General features: G+C 43.9%; 1 protein-coding gene across 5 annotated transcripts in view; it reads right to left on the bottom strand.

The window, feature by feature from the left end:
* STAC (SH3 and cysteine rich domain) overlaps positions 1 to 20221 on the bottom strand; it is a 102108-nt gene that overhangs the window by 37582 nt on the left and 44305 nt on the right. For all 5 annotated transcript variants that reach the window (XM_067753717.1, XM_067753716.1, XM_067753714.1 and 2 more), the window contains exons 3-5: positions 3567 to 3667; positions 1961 to 2042; positions 773 to 888 (exon numbers count right to left, since the gene is read on the bottom strand). In XM_067753717.1, the coding sequence (XP_067609818.1) occupies positions 773 to 888; positions 1961 to 2042; positions 3567 to 3667 (299 nt within the window). The remainder of the gene's footprint in view (positions 1 to 772; positions 889 to 1960; positions 2043 to 3566; positions 3668 to 20221) is intronic.

Genomic DNA, 20221 nt, shown 5'->3' with positions numbered 1-20221 from the left:
CATCAGTCACAAACGTGGAGGCGAAAACGTTCACTGTCTCCCGCGGAGTGTTTCTCAGGATGTCTCCTTGCTGTGATGAGCAAGAGCTCAGAACCACAGCAGCAGACATTGCTGCTCATGCGGGCAGGTCAGGCCCATCTCTGGGGAGCCTTCTCTCTGCTACAGAGTTGTGTGGCATCTTGGGGCATTCATAGAAACTTCGGTTGGGACAGTCAGAGAGAGGATGACGACACCAGGTCACAGAGATGCACACAACATGCATTTTAGATCAGGTAAAACATAGGAGAGAGGTGCTTGGGAGGGTGTGTGTCCCATGGAGGGAAGCGCCCCGCCTCCATGCCACACCCCTCTTCCAGGGAGGGCAGTGTTTGTGTGAAAGAAATCAAAGGGTGCATCTTGCCTTAGAGAGAGAGGACTGAGAAAATGTGAGAAATGGCTGTATTCTTGAACTGGGATGTAGCTGGAAGGAGAACTGGACACAGCTGGGACTTCTCTGCTTCTGCCCCTTGTTTGGGTCGAACCTTTCTATGTGTCAGCAGATAAGCTACTAGTGGTGGGAGGGGAAGGGAGAGAGAGTCAATGAGCCTGAGGCCAGGAGCGTGGTCTTTAGGAGGAAAGTAAAAGGATCTCTGAGGGTTGGCCCCAGAAGGTTAACCTTTAGTGGCCCAAAGGCACTTGGAGCTCCCTTTAAAGGCTGCCTGACCCCCAAGAGACTCCCCCGGCCTGTGGGACCCGCACTCCACGGTGCCCGAGGGAGGAAGAGGACAATTACCGAGGTTCCGGGAGGTGAACTGGAGCCGCTGCCAGAGCTGCCCTTCTTTGTTCTCTGGGCCAGGGAGGTGCCGAAGCGGAGGGTCTCATAGACAGGGTCCACCTTATTGCCGCAGGCTGCATTAGAAGAGAAAGCTCACCTGAGAGAAGGGTTTCCTCATATCACAGTCGGGACAGACAACCACCTATCATACCTCCTGGGTAAATGGCATTGAAAAGTAGGTCCTGCACAACAGACCCTCTTACCCCTGGGGAAATGGAGCTTTTGTGGTCAACTTTCCTCGCATGCTTCCCCCACGACCTGTGCCCATTTCCCAGGTCCCTCCACTGCACTCAGGCCACTCTGCTCCCAAACCTTTGCTGATTGACTGGTTTTCCTCTTTGTTATCCACCCGCAGGACTCCAGTGCCAAGGTTCTTCCCAGCTTTATTTCCTCTAGTGAAAGGCCCTGCTCACCAAGGTACGAAGTCTCGTGACACAAAGTTTGCAGTAGGAGGCAACCTTTTTGAAAGACTTGGACATTACCAGGCTTCCTGGGATTTCTAATTAAAAACTTTCCAGTTTGTAAATTTCTAGTTTAAAAGTTGCTCCCCCTGCCACCACCAAAGGGCAAACATAAATGTAGAGATTTTCAGAAAGGGAGAAGAAATGGAACTGAAGGATATTGAGGAATATATTCAAGCCAGAAATACCTAAAAATATAAGACATTTTTTCCTCATTAAAGAATAAACAATATTCAGTAAGCTCCTTCCAAGCATTGGTCTATAATGTATATCTATTTTCTACAAAAAATTATGAAAAGCAGCCATTGCTGTTTTCATCGTATAGGGTCCAGCAGGTTGAGTAGCTTGTTTAGACACAAGTTGGTCAATGGAGGAGCTGGGCTGTGACCCAGGTCTATGGGATGCCAGGCTCCATGCTCCTTCCACTCTGCCATGCTGCTGATGGCCTTTGGACCTGAGTTCTTGGAAGCTTCATCAGGGAGAGGACAAAAATTTCTAGAGAATTTGGTTCACCTTAAGTTTCCCCTCCAGCAAAACAAACAACCATAACCCAATTAGCCACCAAACGAATGCCACCCCCCCGGTCCCCCACTGGTACGGCAGCACCGGGACCTGGGAGAAGAGCAGCCATCAGCTCTGACGTCGCTGCTCCAAACCCAGCTCAGTCCACCGGGTCCCAACTCACCAATGGGCATAACTTCTTTAATGCATCCAAACTGTTCATGAATGAGCAAGGGGGAGCTGTAGTAACGCCGAAACCCCTTTGGCTGGAGACAGAATGAGAAAAAGAAGGGCTCAATGTTATTGATGAGATGGAGAAAACCTCACGAGAACTCTAAAAATGAAACCAGTTGGTTCCTCTGGGGGTGCCTCCCTGTCTCCCTTTAAGATGCTGACATGTCCTGTAATTTATCCCTGGGGTTGGGTTGGGAGGTACAGGTGTCAATAAGCAAGCTCCACTCCCTCCAGAAAGCAAGCCCCCAGCCCTGCCCTCCCCCGTCCCACTTCTCCTCTGCAGGTGCACATTGCAGCCTCCTTTATGTTGGGCTCCTCATTACTTCCCAGGATACAAATGGACCATTGTGTGTTATCTCACCACGTGATTTATTAACATCATTAAAAGGCCTGGGCATGGGCAAGCAGACCTCACAGGTAGACCTGAAGTCCCTTGTACGTCTGATGAGCTCTACGCAGAGCTTTGTGTTCTAGATTCCGTTCTGGTTTTCTGACCTCTCATCCATGGTTTCTGCCTTGGCTTGTGGGAATCACCATGGGAGGAAAGGAGGGGAGCACGTGAGGCAGGGGTTTTGGAGAAGAGGACACTGCCAATCAGAGTACGGAGATGAATTCTCTAAGAATCCTGACTTACTGTACCCCAGTGTTAGAAGGGAACTGAAGGGTCCCACCCCTACTAGAATTCCAGAATCCCTTCCAATGTTCCTAGCAAGTGGTATCCTCCTGTGAACACTGCTGGGGATGTGGAGAGCAGGAACTCTCACTAATCCTGGAGGCAGGTCTTTGGTGACATCATCTCTGATGGTTAAGACTTGGAACCTACTGATCCTAGGCCTTTTCCCTGAAGCCACAGAGGACGACAGAATCCTGTGTGACAGATCTTAAATTCTTCTGAAGACAGCTGTCATGCCCCAAGTATGTCTAGGGTAGACATTCTTGGTCCCTTCTATAATTCTTTGGCCATCTTAGTTTCAACTATTCTCAAAAGTGTTCTGGGTGGCTTTTTTATCATTGTGTGGCACCAGTACTGAAGTCCACCCCTGAGATGCGACGATCAGCCCAGAATGGGCCAGGCTGAGCCCCCAGCCCTTGGTTTGGCCACCATGATCTGTTACAGTGGTATAGATGTTTACTACTCTCTCCACTTCTGTGGGGTGGTTCATCTCTATCCCATTCTTGATACGCACTGAGCTGTCAGACAAGTAAGCTGGGGCCGAGGGGGTTCCTGGGATGCCTGCTTTCTACTTGCAAAACTTGGACAGTCCCAATGCTAAAATTGGGAAAGTGCCGACCCAGGACAAGTTGTCCACTCTATGAAGGACACTGAGCCCCTTCCACACGTGCAACATGCATCTCCTAAGTTGACAAAGCTCCTTCTTCCTCAATCATTATGCCAACAAGGAAGCCAAGTTGTCCAGCCAGAGACGTGGGGGGTACCTTCCCAGTGTCCAGTCCTCAGGGTGCTGCCGAGAAATATTTTGAATGGAGTGACCTCATCGGGCAGGCAGGTGCCCTGAGCAGCGGTTCCGGGGCACACTCCGGGCACAAGCCCTTACCAGCTTGCCCATGCACCGCTGGGGTGCCAGGCCGTCCATGCACTTGTGGTGGACACTCATCTTACAGGCCTTGCAGCGCAGTCCATGCTTAGCATTTGTTCCTGTCAGATACATGGTGAGCTTTGGTTAGGATACAACCTACTGTTCCCTGGAGACTTGTATGAAATCACTGAAAAAGTGGTCATTCCCATAACCCAGCTAATTCGTCTTTCCTGTGATGTTTATATGAAGATTTAAAAATGGACAAAATATTATGGTAGATTTTTTTACCTTCGTCCATATTTTCTACCCAAAGTATCAGCTCTGGTTTCCTTCCACCCCTTTCCTGTTTATTCCTCCAGACAATCTCAACCTCCTCTGCCTCCATTGCTCACTCAATTCAAGCTTGCAAATCCCACTTTCTTGGCTCTGCATATGGATCACATTTCTGCTCTTTTGTGTATCTTGCTGAGTAGTCCAAGTCTTGAAATTCTACCCATTTTTACCTGAATTCCCATCACACAGTCTGAACTATTGAGCAAACTCTCTGGAAAAGGACCAATAAAGGGGGAACAGCGTGGTCTGTGTGAAAGTGGGGCTGATGATGGTCTAAAGTGGGGGATAGAGGGCTCGATCAGACACCAGCTCCTGCCTGGGGGCAAAGGAAGAGGAGGTGGGGGGCAGTGAAACTACCCCTGCAGTGAGTCGCTTAGTGTCCTGGGACACAGTGCCATAACAGGTGAGAAGAAAGAAAGCAGAGGAGGGAGGAGAGGCAGAGAGTCACCCTGGCCACCGTGTCCAAAATCTTGGCCTGCACCAAGGCCCAAGGCAGCAGCACTGGAGAGGCATCGGGAGGACAGACCAGAGGGCGGGATGTGGGAGCTTCAGGAAGACAGGAGTGGTGCTGGGCACCTCATTTGTTGTTTTACGAAGTGGCTGGATGGAGGCGAAGAGAGGATGCTAAAATGAGATGTCTTCTGTCTCCACTGAGTCCAGGACAGAGGATACAGGACAAGAGGTACCATCTTCTCTGACTTATGAAAAGGAGGCGGCAGGCTTCCAAGCAGGTCTTAAAAATGAGGCGCCAAAATGGATTTCACAGCCCTTAGGTGACCAAGCAAATCAAGCCTATTGGAAAAGTGGAAGGGAGGTGGGAGGCTGGAGGGAGCATTTCTTTGTAGAGTTGTTCAGACACTATTAGTTTTATCCCTAAAACTATGCTTCTCTACATAATGAGAAGAAGGAGGTGCTTTCTTCTCTTCTCAGTCTCCTCCTACTGAGAGGGATTTTGAGGAGATTTGGACACATGGCTGTGGCCACACCCATGGGAGCATGTAGGTGAGCGATACGGGTGACCAGTGGTCCTGCCAGCCTACCAAGGAGAAACAGCCATATAGGCAAGGCCCGCACCTTAAAAGCTTGTCAGCAAAAGGATGTGTGAATACTTTCCATGGATCACGTGGAATGCTGCCCAAGAAGACCAGCTGGAAAGGCAACGAGCTTCCCTCAGTAGGAATTAATATGTCCATATGCTGTGACACATGAGGTCACAGGTCTCCCCTATATATCATAGCTGACCACAGACACAAAGCGAGGACAGCCCAACACACATAAAATCCACCCTCTTCTCCACCACTGCCTCCTCCAAACCATCACCACGCCTTGTCCGGACCAATTCCTGACTGAATTGCCTTATCCATTTTTGCCTTCCTCCACTGTGTGTAGAACCTCCTACTTAATGGTCTCTCAGTAGGTTTCCCTGCCTTTCTGATGTTATACAAAATGCTCACCATGGTGGCGAGACTTTGTATGATTTGGTGGGAGCCCATTTCTAACTTTGTCTCAGGCCGACCCCTCTTGTTCACCAGGGTCTAGCCACATGACCTTCTTCAAGTTCCTTAAATGCACAAGCTCTTGAATCCCTCAGGGTCTTTACACATGCTGCCCTGTGTGCCTGCAATGCTTGTCTGTAGCTCCTCACTTGTTTCACTGTCCTCATCCTTAGGGCTGCTTGTCATTTCTTCAATGAGGCCTTCTGGGGAACATTCCCCCTCCCCCCCCAAATTATCTTTTTTTCCTGTTAGTCTTTTCACAGTGCTCTGTTGTTATCTTTCACAGCATTTATCACAGTTGTTATTTATTTGAGAGTTCGTTTTTGTCTTTTCCTCTGGACTATGAACTCAATGAGGCTAAGGACTGAGTCTGTCCATTTGCCACTGTATACCCAGCTCTGGGTATGATGCCCAATAAATACATATTAAAGAAATTAATGAACGAATTCTTTTGTAGTCAGTCACACACATACTGAAATCAGTGGTGACTGATTTAGATAATTAATTGAAGTTGATTTCATCGATGGTGTAGGAATGGCATTCAAGAGCTGAAAGAGGACTTGGAGATCATCTATGTGTATGATTTTATTTTATATTGTTTTTTTAACATCTTTATTGGAGTATAATTGCTTTACAATGGTGTATGTGTATGATTTTTATTTCACAGACGGAAGCCTGAGGGTCCAAGCAGTAGAATGACTTATCTCAGGTCAGAGGAGGTCCTGCTTAGTTTCACTCTTTCCCTGCTTGACCCAAACATTTCCTCCTTTTATTTGGCTTGTTTAACCTACATGGGGATGCAGTTGAGGATAATGAGATGATAAAATAGGGTCTATGAGAACCTGACAGTCAGCTGAGAAAAGCAACAGGAAAACTCTTGACTGGACAAAGCCCTAGAAACCCTTCAGGAGGTATTACCTGAAAACTCCCTTCACGAAGGCATCATTTAACACAAAGTGTGTCTGCTGTTATAAATACAGAAAGTCAAAGTGACATATAAACACACCATAAATTCCTGGGTATGTGTGCTTGTTCATAAATACTAGTTGGAAAATCTCTTTTTCATTTTGAGAATAACCACTTAGCTGAAAAAATTGCAATGTCTTCAAAAGACTGGACTTTGAAGGCAGTAACTTAATTTTTGTTTTCAAATAGAGAATGCTATTTGTGCCTTATGTGAGAATGTAAGTAAAAGCTTCCAAGAGGAAAGTTATTTCATTGTGTGCTGGACTCTGAAATAGAGCCATTATATATTAAGGTACATTTTCCTTCAGACCTGAACACCATAATTTCAGTTTTCCTTGCTTGTTCTAAAACACTCCACTATATGAGTCAGACCACCTGCAATTATTTGGTTTCAGGTGTTCCAATTTCTACCACGGAATAACAAAAGTGATTGAAGAGGAAAGCTTGTATTCTGTGGCTCAGAGACTAGTTCAAAGGAATAATTTACACCCCAGCAGTGGCATTAGTTTACTGTAGCAAGACATGGAGAAGCTATAATCTAACTTGTTTTATCACCACTGATCTCCATCACAAAGGCATCACTGAATGTGACCGTTATGCCTCAGTAGGGTGGGAAAAACATGATTTTAAATTTGAATCTGTCTCATGTGGGCTCTTTAAACTTAGGAAAACTACTAAAATTCTTGGAGCTTCAGCTGTCTCATCATCAAATGGGAATAGTACTAACTATTCTCAGGGTTGCTAATAGTAATAGCATCATAATATATGCAAAGGGGATGGCATGGGTTTACACACTTTGAAAAATAAAGATATCACTAGATTTTGAGTAAATATGGTGGACTGGCAACATGAGTTTCCCACTTATTCATACCAAAACCCCACTAAAATTAGCAAGAATGAAAAAATGGTATAAACGCCCAAATAACAGAGTTACTGGGAGGAGTGGCAAGAGTAGAAGAAAGTTCAACATACATACATTTGGAAGATAGCAACTGAAGGTGTGGTAAGCAATTTAGCAGAAGAGAGGAAGATTGGATTTCCCAATAGCAACTTGGAAACTAGAAGGTCATGGAGCTTCAAAAACCGTGGAATTTCAAAATTCTGCAAGAAGAAAATTTCCAACCTAGAATTTTATACCCAGCCAAATTACCAACAAGTATGAAGGCAGAATAAACACATATTCAGATCATCAGGAATTAAAAATATTTAACTTTCCACACACGCTTTCTTAGAAAACTACTGAAGAATGTACCTTAGAAAGATGAAGAAATAAATCAAGGAAGAAAAAAATATCAGACTCAGTGTGCAACACAAGAACAACATAGAGGAGAGGTAAGTGATATGCCCATATGACAACACAGTAATAGCCCTAGACAGGAGCCACAGATGAAGTGAGGCAGTAGACTTGGGAAAAAATGGAACTTAAACATTTACAGAGCTTTTTTAGATTTGGATATCATAATAGATATGGCATTAGACAGATATATGAGAGTATATAAAAAAAAAACAATTATAGGTGCATGAAAAGTCAAGGAAATGAAAAAGGCAATTTCCAGTATGAAGCAACATAAAACCTGCGTAAGGAAAGAAATGTAATCATGGTACAATACTAGAATCAGAAGTGAGCAATGGTCATAAGAGTGTATAAAGTGACTAGTTAACACAAAATTGTGATAAAACTACTTGGGAAGACGACAGAGCAAGGGAGCAGCAGACTGTGATGTGACTCTTGTGGGAAAAGTGAGAGTGAGGAAGAAGTGAACAAGCAGGGGTTGCTGGAGGGGTTAGAGCTGAATCCTCATCCTCTATAGCAGGAAGCCAAGACATGTTTGATTCATCAATAAATAGTAGTAGAAGCACAGGATTTAGAAATATTGAAATGAATGCTAGAAGCAACGATTAAAAAAGATGAAAGTGGTTGACTTTCAGAAGCGAGTCTGGGTTATAGGATGAGACAGTTTCCACTGTAGTATTTTCAGTACCATCAGTACCACCTTTAAACTAGTCTCATGTACTACTGTGACAAAAAGCAAAGTTGTACTTGCAGGAAACCAGGTCAAGTCAGCCCCTTGGAATGATGTGGTCCTTGGAATATGGAGATATAGGGAAGACATGGGGCCAGATCTTCACAGAAACCATCAGTTCTTCCCTGGGATATGAACTTCTAGGATAAATCTAAGATATTTCTATGAGTTACAGTTGAAAATTGTTAAGAATGTGAGTTGTGATATTGAGATGGATTTTGGAATGGATCAGTGAAAACCAATACAACACTGATTAACTGTTGGGCACTGAGCCATTTTATGAGCCTGGTATCATTTACCACTATGGATAAGTGAGCTGTCCATAGAAAACCAAGTGTTGAAGCTCCAGTGAATGAAGAAGTTTATATATAGATGTTAGGAGAAAATATTGAAGGGGTTTTCTCAATGCAAATGGCTGAATCAACTACACTGGATGACAGGCTTTTTAAAAGAAATGATATCGATTACAGATATCTATAAAACAATTGGCCAGACTAATTTTGATAAGAATTTGCCATCGAGGCATTGCTTACCCCTTGGCTGAATTTCATATAGTATCAGAGTTAAAGATAAAACAATTGTTGCCCTTGAGATCACTCACCTAGAGGAACAATATGGAGAATGGGTAAAAATAAGAAAAAGAAATGTGTAAGAAAAGAAATGTAATCATAGTACGGTACTTAATCAGCAGTGAACAATAGTTAACATTGTTACTGATAATTAATTTGCTTCCAGATTGTACAACCATGGTATCAACTCCTACAATTTATTTGATAAAATTAATGTAAATTAGACAAGAAAGATACCTTACTATGATTTGGGAAAAAAAACTTTAAAAAATCTAGAAATAAATAATATATATGTTATATATATATGAATATCTAGAAATAGATTCATAAATATTTCTTGGATTACATAAAAAATATATAAATGATTCAAAGGTAAATACAGATGAGATAGTTCAAAGATGTTCCAGGCCCCTGTTCTTACCGGTTTAGCTACTGGACTCCCCTCAGCCTCTGGCAGTACAGGCCGTGGCTGGGAGAGGAGACTGCAAGGGATCAGGAGATCGCTTACATCAAGAGTCTGCAAAGCCTCGGAGGGCCAGAAGCCAGGCTCACAGAAGGGCCTCAGAGCCACAGATGAGAGCAAAAGTGGAGGGTGTGTTTTCAGTGCCTGGGCAGACCAGAGGCATTTAAGGGCTAGGGACTATGAAAACAGTAGTAAAGATGGTAGAGTTAGTATTTTTAAACTAAAGGCCATAACAAAACCTCCGATGGGTGATAAAAACCGGCATTATAATGCAGCTAGCATTATTCATGGGCCATTTGCCTTTCAATGAACACTAACACAAGGAATGAAACAGAATTCCTTAGCATTCCCTCCCTGATGGGACCTCTGCCGACTCTCCTTGCTTCATTCTCAATATGCTCCACCTTGAGCTACTCCTTGGTTTTACCAGATCATTTGTGGCTCCTGGCAAGGGTGGCCGGCTCCTGCCACTTGAGCGCTGCTCACATTGCCTCCTCTGCCTTTCTTGCTCAGGTGCTCAACAGCTTCCCATTTTCTTGAAGCCCTTTTAAGGATTTTCCAAAGCCTCCTGCACACACACTCTCCCTGCTTCCACCACCTCAGGACCCACACTCTCCTCTGTTCCCTTACTGTTCCCAGGTACGTTTCCCAAAAGGCCCTTGACTTGGAGTGATGGCTTATTCACCTCTAGAACCCCTGTGGCCAGGAAAGGGCTTGGCACAAAGAACATCGCTGTCCGTGAGGAATGATCAGCCTACTCAGACCTGGGCCAGAGAAGTGCCCAGGCTGAGAGAATGCTGGGGTTCTGCCCCACTCATGCTGTGGAAGGAGTGAGGTTCCTTCTTGTGGCCCCTGGCTCCCGGAGGCGTGTGTGACTACCAGGTTCTAGTCACCTGCAGATCTTTACTCCCTGGGCTCCCAGCTGGTCAGTCTTGCTTTTCATGCCAATGTTCCAATGTGACTGCATCCTGGTTTGTTGGGACCCAGAACTCTCCAAGCTCCCGGTTGACCCTACAATCCAGGCCAGAATACTGTTCCATCTGATGACTGCCTGACCTAGGAAGGGGCTGAAAGCCGATTCTGGGAATCACTCCTTCCACCTCTGCTACTGATTCCTCAAACCCTCCTCAAAGCAGATGCTGATAACTGTTTGGACCTGTCCTCATACTGTGGTGTACTAGAAAGAACTTGAGCTTCAGAATTCGAGCAATACAGCTTAAACTGGCCCCAAACTTCGGAAATCACTCAATAGTTAGAAAGTTTTCTGATAAAGGGGAAAAAATGGGAACATTTTTCCCATCACAGTTGAACTCTACTCATGAGAACTTGATTAAAAATAACCCATGCTCTCTGTCCCCTACTATGAGTTCAATTGAACAAGATGGTTTGAAGACCCCTGGGCCATCTTTCCCTGACTATATTCCCCACTCCCTGCCACATTACATCTTTTCCAACTCCTTCCTAGCTTAAAAAAATTAATGGCATTCATTGTTTATAAATGCTTCTGTTGATCTTTCCTATTTCGGTTTCTGACTCCTAGTGGAAAAACTCTCCCTACTTCTCCCGCCCCTCACCCACACGGAGCTTCAAAAATAGCAACAGGAGTTGGGTTGGCTCAGGGCTTTGTGTTTGGAGTCCATAGCCTTTGCCCTCTGGGTCATTTCACGTCCTAACACCATGGCCAGCAAGCTTTCCTTTTGTTACATGTGTGTGGCTTGAAGTTTTGAGACATGTCTTCCTGAATGATCACTTTCTCATGACCATCTGGAATACCCCTGACCTCAGTAATAATCTCTGCTGCTCTCTGTCTTCTCCTCTTTTCTGAGGTCTGCAGTTTTCACAGTCTCATTTGCTTTCTTCAGAATTGTTCTTCTAGCTTAGGGCTCAAGAACTTGTACTTATCCTCAGCTCTCCTAAGAATGGATTGGCCAATCTATGCTATACCCCGTCTCTCCATCTCCAAAGTGCTTCCCGAGGAATTTGGCATGCTATTAATCTCAACCTTTCATACATACAGATAGCTTTAATCGTACTGAACAATTTTTGAGTTTTTTAATACACAAAGAACAGTCACTTGTATCAATGTATTTAATTATCAGTAAATTCCATGAAGTAGGTATTGTTATTTTCAATCTCATTTGAAAGACACTGGGATTAAAAGATGCTCAACATCGCTAATTATTAGAGAAATGCAAATCAAAACTACAATGAGGTATCACCTCACACTGATCAGAATGGCTATCATGAAAAACTCTACAAATAATAAATGCTGGAGAGGATGTGGAGAAAAAGTAACCTTCCCACACTGTTGGTGGGAATGTCAATTGGTAACAGCCGCTATGGAGAACAGTATGAAGGTTCCTTAAAAAACTAAAAATTGAGCTACCATATGATCCTGCAATCCCATTCCTGGGCACATATACAGAGAAAAACATAATTGGAAAAGACACATGTACCCCTATGTTCATAGCAGCACTATTTACAATAGTCAAGACATGGAAGTAAAACCAAAGTGTCCATCGACAGATGAATAGATAAAGAAGATGTGGTATATATATATATATCTATATATCTATACACACACACACACACATATACAATGGAATATTACTCAGCCATAAAAAAGAATGAAATAATGCCACTTGCAGTAACATGGATGAACCTAGAGATGATCAGACTCAGTGAAGGAAGCCAGACAAAGACAAATATCATATGATTATCACATATATGTGGAATCTAAAAAAATGATACAAATGAACTTATTTACAAAACAGAAATAGACTCACATAGAAAGCAAATTTGTGGTTACCAAAGGGGAGCCAGCGGAGGAATAAATTAGGAATTTGGGATTAAAATATATACATCACTATATATAAACTAGACAACCAACAAGGACCTACTGTATAGGACAGAGAACTATACTCAATAACTTGTAATAACCTATAATGGAAAAGAATGTAAAAAAGAATATATATTTATATATATGTATAACTGAATCACTTTGCTATATACCTGAAACTAACACAACACTGTAAACAAACTGTATTTTAATAAAAATTAAAAAAAAAGAAATTGGGATTGAGAGAAGGTAAATCAATTGTCCAAGGTCACTCCATCTACTAAGTGCAGAGCCAGAATGCAAACACCCACCCCAACCTCTCTGCCCCATTCTGCCTCTCTCCTGGCTCTCTCTTGCAGTTCTGTATTTTGAACTTGTTTGCAATGATCCACTTGTAGATGCTCACTAGTGCCACTTATGATGACTGTCAGGGCAGTGAACGAAGTTCCACTTCTACAAATCTGATGGGACAAAGCCCTTACTTCTTTGCCTTTGTCAGCTACTGGAGGTTTTAGAATAAGCATCAAGCTAGGGAGCTTGAGAATAATTCTTTGGGCAATCAGGTTGAGGAAGCATTCCTGAGAAAAGCAGTAATTCGATGTCAGTTTGCTTTCAGAAGAGGGTTGGCAGCAGTGTCAAGGGGATGAGGCGGTAGAGATGGATAAAAGAACATAGTTTAGGAAGTTCTTGAAACAGTTCACATGAGATGTGCTGAAGCCTGGCCTGAGGCAGGAACAGTGGGAAGAGGGGAGGGAGTTGGCCATGGAGAAGTCACAGAAGTAGAACTGACAGAGTGTGCTGCTCATGGGTGGGGTTTCTAGAGAGAGGGGCTGGGAGAAGTCAAAGATAGCCTTCAGGTTCTGGCCAGGTAGATGGGAGCACGCAGGTGCCATGTGCTCCAGTAGGAGAGGCCAGCAGTAAAGCGGCAGGTTTTATGGGGGAAGGAGATGATTTGCTTCACTGTGGGAAGATGTAGGCATTTCAGCATCCACAAGGCATCTGAGCAGCAGAGTTCCGGTAGCTAAAGTGAGAGACCAGAGCTTGGGAAAGAGGCCGGCCAGCACCAGTACATGCCCCCTGGGACAGCAGGACAGGAAGACAGGGACAAGCAAAGAGCCCTGAACCTTACTGCTAAGTGGGCACCACTGCTTTTGGGCACTGTCTCATTGAATCTTTATGCCACATCTATCAGAGAGATATTTTTATTTCTATTTTTAAAACGAGAAACTCGACGCTCAGAAAGTGTTCCTGGAAATCTCCTTCTCAAAGAGGGCTATCAGGCTGATCTCACGTGAAGTGATACAGTCCTTCTGGGTCAGAGTCAAGCGGGTTCACTGTCCCACCTCGGTTATAGTAAGTCATTCTTGTGACTTCTCTTTATGGCATTACAGTGCTTGGATCTTAGACTGTAAGGGATCAGAATGGAGCAGATGTAAACTCTTGAAGCCATGTTCTTGCCGTGTCAATGGAAACACACATTTCCCTGATTGGAGGTATAAAGTGTGTGTGTGGTGAGCACACATGCTGGCAGGTATCTACGTGTGCACTCCTGTGCTCGCTTGTTGTCATGTTGTTGGGACGAGGAGTGTGGGGTAGCTAAAGGCTTATGGATCTTTCCAGATAAGCTTAGCATGTGATAGAATAGTCTATGCTGTATTTTTCTGGTTCAGCAACCAGACAATGTTCGATCAACTACAAAGAAAATGCATTAGTATTTCTCTTCCCCTCATCTTCTGTCCTTAATAGCTGGGTCACAGTATATAGGTGTCTCCCTTACACACACACACACACACACACACACACACACACACACCTGCCAGATGCTTTGAGCCCCAGACACACACAAAGGGCTGTCCTATTTTTTTTTTTTTTACTACTGGCCCAGTTCTGTCATTTATGTGATATCCCTGGGGCTGCACAAGCAAAGGGACCTTTCTAAAGTAGGTCAGTGGAGTGTTCTCTGCCCTGGCAGCTGAATGCAGGCACAAGATACGCATCTTCCAACAGGTTTCTGCCTCCCCTGTTTTTAACAGGAGATGGCCTATTCCAGGAGATCCCTAGCTTCCAAACATGGAATTAATCATGGGTCCTTTCTACATTTGTCTGCCATGGCTTGGTCTTAACCTCAAGCAGGAAGGCATAAATCAGCAACATCACAGTCAGGAAAATGTTTTGCAGCCACAAGTTTAGAAAAGGCTTAAAGTGTATCCAGAATTCACTGCCTACTTTCTGTCCACCCAATTCCACCTTGATAGATTTCTCCTCCTTTCCTTCTGTCCTAGGCAGCTTTTTAATTTCTTGGTAGGTGGGACAAGGAGGAAACATATGAAGCACAGAGGGTCTCAGAAGAACATGGAAATATATATATTCAGAATCTATTGGCTATGATATTACTAAATAGCATCTAGTTGGTGACCTAGACCTTCGGAGAATGACTAAAAATGTAACAAAAGACTGCCTTGAATTATCATTCTCCCCTGTCTGGCCAGTTATTTATGCAGTGGAAATACTCTCCTGTATTGACATTTCTTTCCACTAAGGTATGATTTTAAAAGCCTCCTGAAATACAGTTCTCTTCTTTGGGGCACGAATAACATCATTTCTCTGGAAATCATGTCTATGCTGTGATTCAAGAAATCACCCAAACATCTGCAAACATCATGATGGAAAATAATTTAAGAGGGACAGTCTCTTCCCTTTGGCTACCTTTTTTTTTCACAATTTTCCCCTCAAATTTGGCCATTTAAGACTTTGGTCAGTTACTAGTAAAATAAACAGTTCATAGGAATGAAGTCCCTCATTTTCTTTCGTACACTGATAGGATAGCAGCAGTGTTTGACAAGCTGAGAAATTTTTATTTTATTTTATTTATTTAATTTTTTTTTTGCGGTACGCGGGCCTCTCACTGCTGTGGCCTCTCCCGCTGCGGAGCACAGGCGCCGGATGCGCAGGCCCAGTGGCCACGGCTCACGGGCCCAGCCGCCCCGCGGCACGTGGAATCCTCCCGGACCGGGGCAAGAACCCGCGTCCCCTGCATCGGCAGGCGGACTCTCAACCACTGCGCCACCAGGGAAGCCCTTTATTTTATTTTTTATGCATATAAAGATTCTCTCGTCACCACCTGGTCCCCTTCTTATTCTCAGTAATCGTGACATGTTTAAGGACAGGGTGGGAGGCAGTGCCCATGTCTTCCTAATGTCAGCAGATGTGTACCTTAAGAAAAACAACTTTAGGAACAGATGTGGAAGTATGGCTATCACTGAGATGAACCAGCCTCTAACAGTTCCTTTGGTTGCCCGACTTCCCTAACTAGTCCCCCAAACAGGACTCAGATATTCTCCCATCAGTGATGCGGCTTTGGAACATCCCAGTCTGATGCTCTGGACGGGGGTGTGGGATGGGATGGCCTTGGAAGGCCAGTAAGAGCATCACGAGGCCTGTTAAACCCACCCTCCCCAGTGGACACCACAGCATCTGCATGGAAGGAGGCCCAGCAGGTCTTCATTTGCAAGAGTCAGGGGCTCCTCCTCACTTCTTCCAGTTTCTAGATAATTCTGGTCTCTTCTCCTTGGGTACCTCTCAGTCTCCTCACTTGAATTTATGAAGGTATTAGACATCAGCACCGGGCCGGTACACAGTTGGTGTTCAATGTTTGATGGATCCATGGCTGTTGAGATTACCTGCAGTTCTACTTCTTTTTTTTTTTTTTTTGCGGTACCCGGGCCTCTCACTGTTGTGGCCTCTCCCGTTGTGGAGCACAGGCTCCGGACGCTCAGGCTCAGCGGCCATGGCTCACGGGCCCAGCCGCTCCACGGCATGTGGGATCTTCCCGGACCAGGGCACGAACCCGTGTCCCCTGCATTGGCAGGCGGACTCTCAACCACTGCGCCACCAGGGAAGCCCCAGTTCTACCTTCTTAACTGTGAGTATTTTTCTGTGTATAATAAAAATAATCATAACCATAATTCTCATAATAGTTATCAATGGCTGAGCAATCATTTATCTATTTATTCATTCAACAGATTCATACTGAACACCTGTTACAGGATGGGTGCCAGACTTAGCGCTGAGGATGCTACAGCGAACACAACACACCACAGCCACTGCCCTCAGGAGTTTACACCATCAGATTTGCCATTCACCTCGTCTGCGTGACTGCATTAATCACCTGTCTCCTTTGCTCCTTTCACAGTGTTGTAAGGGAACATGCATTTTAAAGAATTATATTATACTAAACAGAAGACAATTATAGACAGCATCTGCTTTTGGTTGACAATAAAATACAAGAGAATCAGATACTACAATAAAGGAGTCAAAATAAGGAATAGGGACTTCCCTGGTGGTCCGGTGGTTAAGACTCCACACTTCCATTGAAGGGGGTGAGGGTTTGATCCCTGGTTGGGGAACTAAGATCCCACATGCCGAGTGGTTCAGGGGGCCAAAAAAAAAAAGAAGGAATAAAAAACCTAGAAGAATGCATGGGGAATACAGGACAGCAAAAAAATAAAATTTCACAATCAAAATCCTTATTAGAAGAAGTGAAGGTCAGAACTGATAGTACAGATGATTTAATTACTATCATAAAGCAGCAGTTCTCAGATCTTTTGATTTCATGGACTAAAGTAAAAGGCGAGAGTGTGCAACTGGCTTCAGTGAGAGCAGAGTGGACAGGGGACGAAGCCGCAGAACACGCTGAGGGACATTAAGTGGAAACCGCAGGAATTCCCAGATTGGACTCTGCTCACCATTCTGCCCCAATCTGCAAGAGATGCATTAGCCAAGCAAGGGGGCCCATGGCAATGTCCTTCCTTATGCCTTTGGTACCATATCCTCTTGAAAAATATTACTGGAAATATACTGGACAACTGAGAAACAAAAATAAGAGCTGAAGAATAGAGATGTTACGTAAGAATAGAGCTGGTGGTAAATACTAAAATCAGTTACAATTGGAAATGTCTAAATCAATGTATAAATCTTGTTATAAAAGGTATGTATACCTTAAGATTTATTCTCAAATGTCTGAATTGCAAAACACTGGAAGAGCAATAAAAATATGGATTGACAAGAGTGCCGTACTTAATTCGCAAAAACAAGAAGTGGAAATACTATTGCTGGCACGATGGGAGTTGGGATTAAAAGTTGGATAAGCTTATCTGCAATAATAGAGGAATAAAACTACCATATTTATTATACTTTTTAATAACTTGAAAAATGTGGAATAACGAGTGCTTTTTGAAAACCTCAGAGGTAATTGTTAGGAGAAGAATATATTACATATCTTTCAAACTGTGGAGGTTATAAAAGGAAAGAACATGTAAATCACACGTCACATACACGTGCGCGCGCGCGCACACACACACACACACACACACACACACACATACACGAACTGGAAGGAAACAGGAAACACAGAATAGAAATCATATAGTACCAGACAAAAGGAAGCCAAATATTTCACTCATAACAATGAATACTAATGCATAAACGTCTTCCATTTAAGAAGAAAAATTTAGGTTGGAAAAAAAAGAAATCTAAAATCCAATTATGCTTATTTTCAAAAGAAGCACTTAGATGACATGACAAAAAAGGTTTAAAGTTACAGGTAGATAAAGGCATATCAGGCAAGTATTAAAAAACTAAGGTGGAAGCATTATTATAACAATGGGATTCATGACAGAAGTATTAAACAGGATAGGTAGCTGTTTTATTTGGCTATGGATATAATTCACAATGAAGGAATCCATGTAATGTCCCTTTGCGCGCTGAGTAGCTTTACATGAAAATGTGCAACACAAAGGAGAAATACAGAGAAAGATGACAGATGAGAAAATTGACCTTCTGTGTCAAGCTTCCTTCTGGGCAGGCTGGAGACTTGACACACCACGGGAATGGCTTGCAAAGGGATTAGGGAGTTTTCCATGTTCTTCTATTTCTGTTGGTTGGTATTTAAGGCAGGCGATTTTTCTCCCACTCACTCACTGCTCTTTTTAAAATACCCACTACATGTCGGTGGGTGCTGTGCTGGCTGCTGTGGGAATAGGCACCTGCATCACACCAGATCATTCCTTCAAGGGGCAGGCTGTTTGAGAAATGACATGAAAGTTCAGAGAAAGTGGTCACCACAGGAACTGGAGAAAGTCTTTTAATTGATTTGGTGCTGGCATGGATAGAGAAATGGGGCAGGAAGGAAGGGTGTCCCAGATCTTCCAGAGAAGAGCAAAAACGCTGGGGCACTGACAATGGGCTCAAAACACATTAGGACCATTGCAGGGTAGTGTGGTGAGCAATCTGGTAACATGGGCAGTCCTCTCCAACTTCTATGTTCCTGTCTTCTGTTTTGGCAGCAGGTCAAGTGATACCATGCAGTCCCATGTGAGGTCCCAGAACACAACACTAGGCCCTGACAGAAGCTGCTTCCACCCCTGTGTGAGGCTCTAACATACCTCCTTCCTTGGAGCCTACCAACATCCATTTCTGCTCAATCTTTGCTGGAAGGAATGTGGTTTACTTTTTCATTTAAGTCATTTTAAATGAGACAGAATGTATTTCTTAAAATACATGGCAGGGCTTCCCTGGTGGCGCAGTAGTTGAGAGTCTGCCTGCCAATGCAGGGGACACGGGTTCGTGCCCCGGTCTGGGAAGATCCCACATGCCGCAGAGCGGCTGGGCCCGTGAGCCATGGCCGCTGAGCCTGCGTGTCCGGAGCCTGTGCTCCGCAATGGGAGAGGCCACAACAGTGAGAGGCCCACTTACCGAAACAACAACAACAACAACAACAACAAAAACATGGCAGCAGGCATAAAATTTCAGGAAACTAATGGAAGATGCTAGCTGAAAAGTATTTTGTGCCCCTTTAGTTAAAAGGTGCTGAGTACAATGTTCTCTGAGAACATGGGATCTGAACTGAAGTCTTAATAACTCTTTAATGAACTTGCTTTTGCAGGCACTGTAAAGGCTTTCCAAATTGTGTCCATTAAAGAGAGACATGCCAAATAGTGTTCAATGACAGCCGAGTGGAATTAGGGAAAAGAAAATCTTCAGGAGGGAGAACCCCGTTATCACCCATTTGCTCCACTGCCTCTGTTCTCCACTGATAACACCTGGTTGTCTTCAGGATAGCAGGACTTCAAAATGCTAACATGTGCTGTGATTATACAAAGGGAGTGTAGTGTACAGCATTTTCCAAACATATTTTACTATAGAAAATCCTCCCTCCCCAAATCTACAAAGCCTACTTCTGGGAATACTTTTAGAAGCTCTTCCTTTTAGCATCTTGAACTCTGCCTCACTGTATCATCTATCATTGTGCACCTGGGACCCTGAGCAAGTTTAAACCCTCTTCCAGATGAGATCACTTCAGCTATTTGAAGACAATGACTGTGTTCCCCAAAGTCTTCTCCCAGCCAAGCATTGCCACCTCCTGTAAACATTCCTCAGCCGGCAGGGTCACTATCTCCCTACCCTGGGTGTGCTCCAGTTTTATTTACTTTCACTTAAAACTCTGTCCCCAGAAGCAACACAATTCTCTCAAGGGGGCCAGATAAGCAAAGAATACAAAGAAATTACTTCTGTTGGTCCAGGCATTACGTTACCTTTTTGTCCCCTAGTAGAAAAGTAGCAGTTTACTGCTACTTGTAAGCAATTAAGACTCCAGAGATTAACAATCCCTTAGGGCAAACCACTGAGGTCTAGGTACCACATTTTATGATGGACACATACCACAGCCCAAAGGAAAATATACATCTGAAATTTAAGAAAAAGGTTCTAGAGAGCACTTGTATTTTCTTATTTATAAGCTGCACAGCTCCTAAAACAACTGTCCACCTAAATGACTGATGGCATTTCAAGAGTTTTAATTCCATCCTGAGAATACATAGATTTTACATTTGCTTTTTTTAATATTCCCCTTGATTTCTGTTTGGCATTTTCCACCAAGAAACAACTTCAACGGTGAATGAATATTTCCATTCAAGGTGTGGTTAA

This window comes from Pseudorca crassidens, chromosome 10 (assembly GCF_039906515.1).
Source record: "Pseudorca crassidens isolate mPseCra1 chromosome 10, mPseCra1.hap1, whole genome shotgun sequence".
Classification (NCBI taxonomy): Eukaryota; Metazoa; Chordata; class Mammalia; order Artiodactyla; family Delphinidae; genus Pseudorca; species Pseudorca crassidens.
This window is presented reverse-complemented; position numbering and strand designations above follow the sequence as displayed.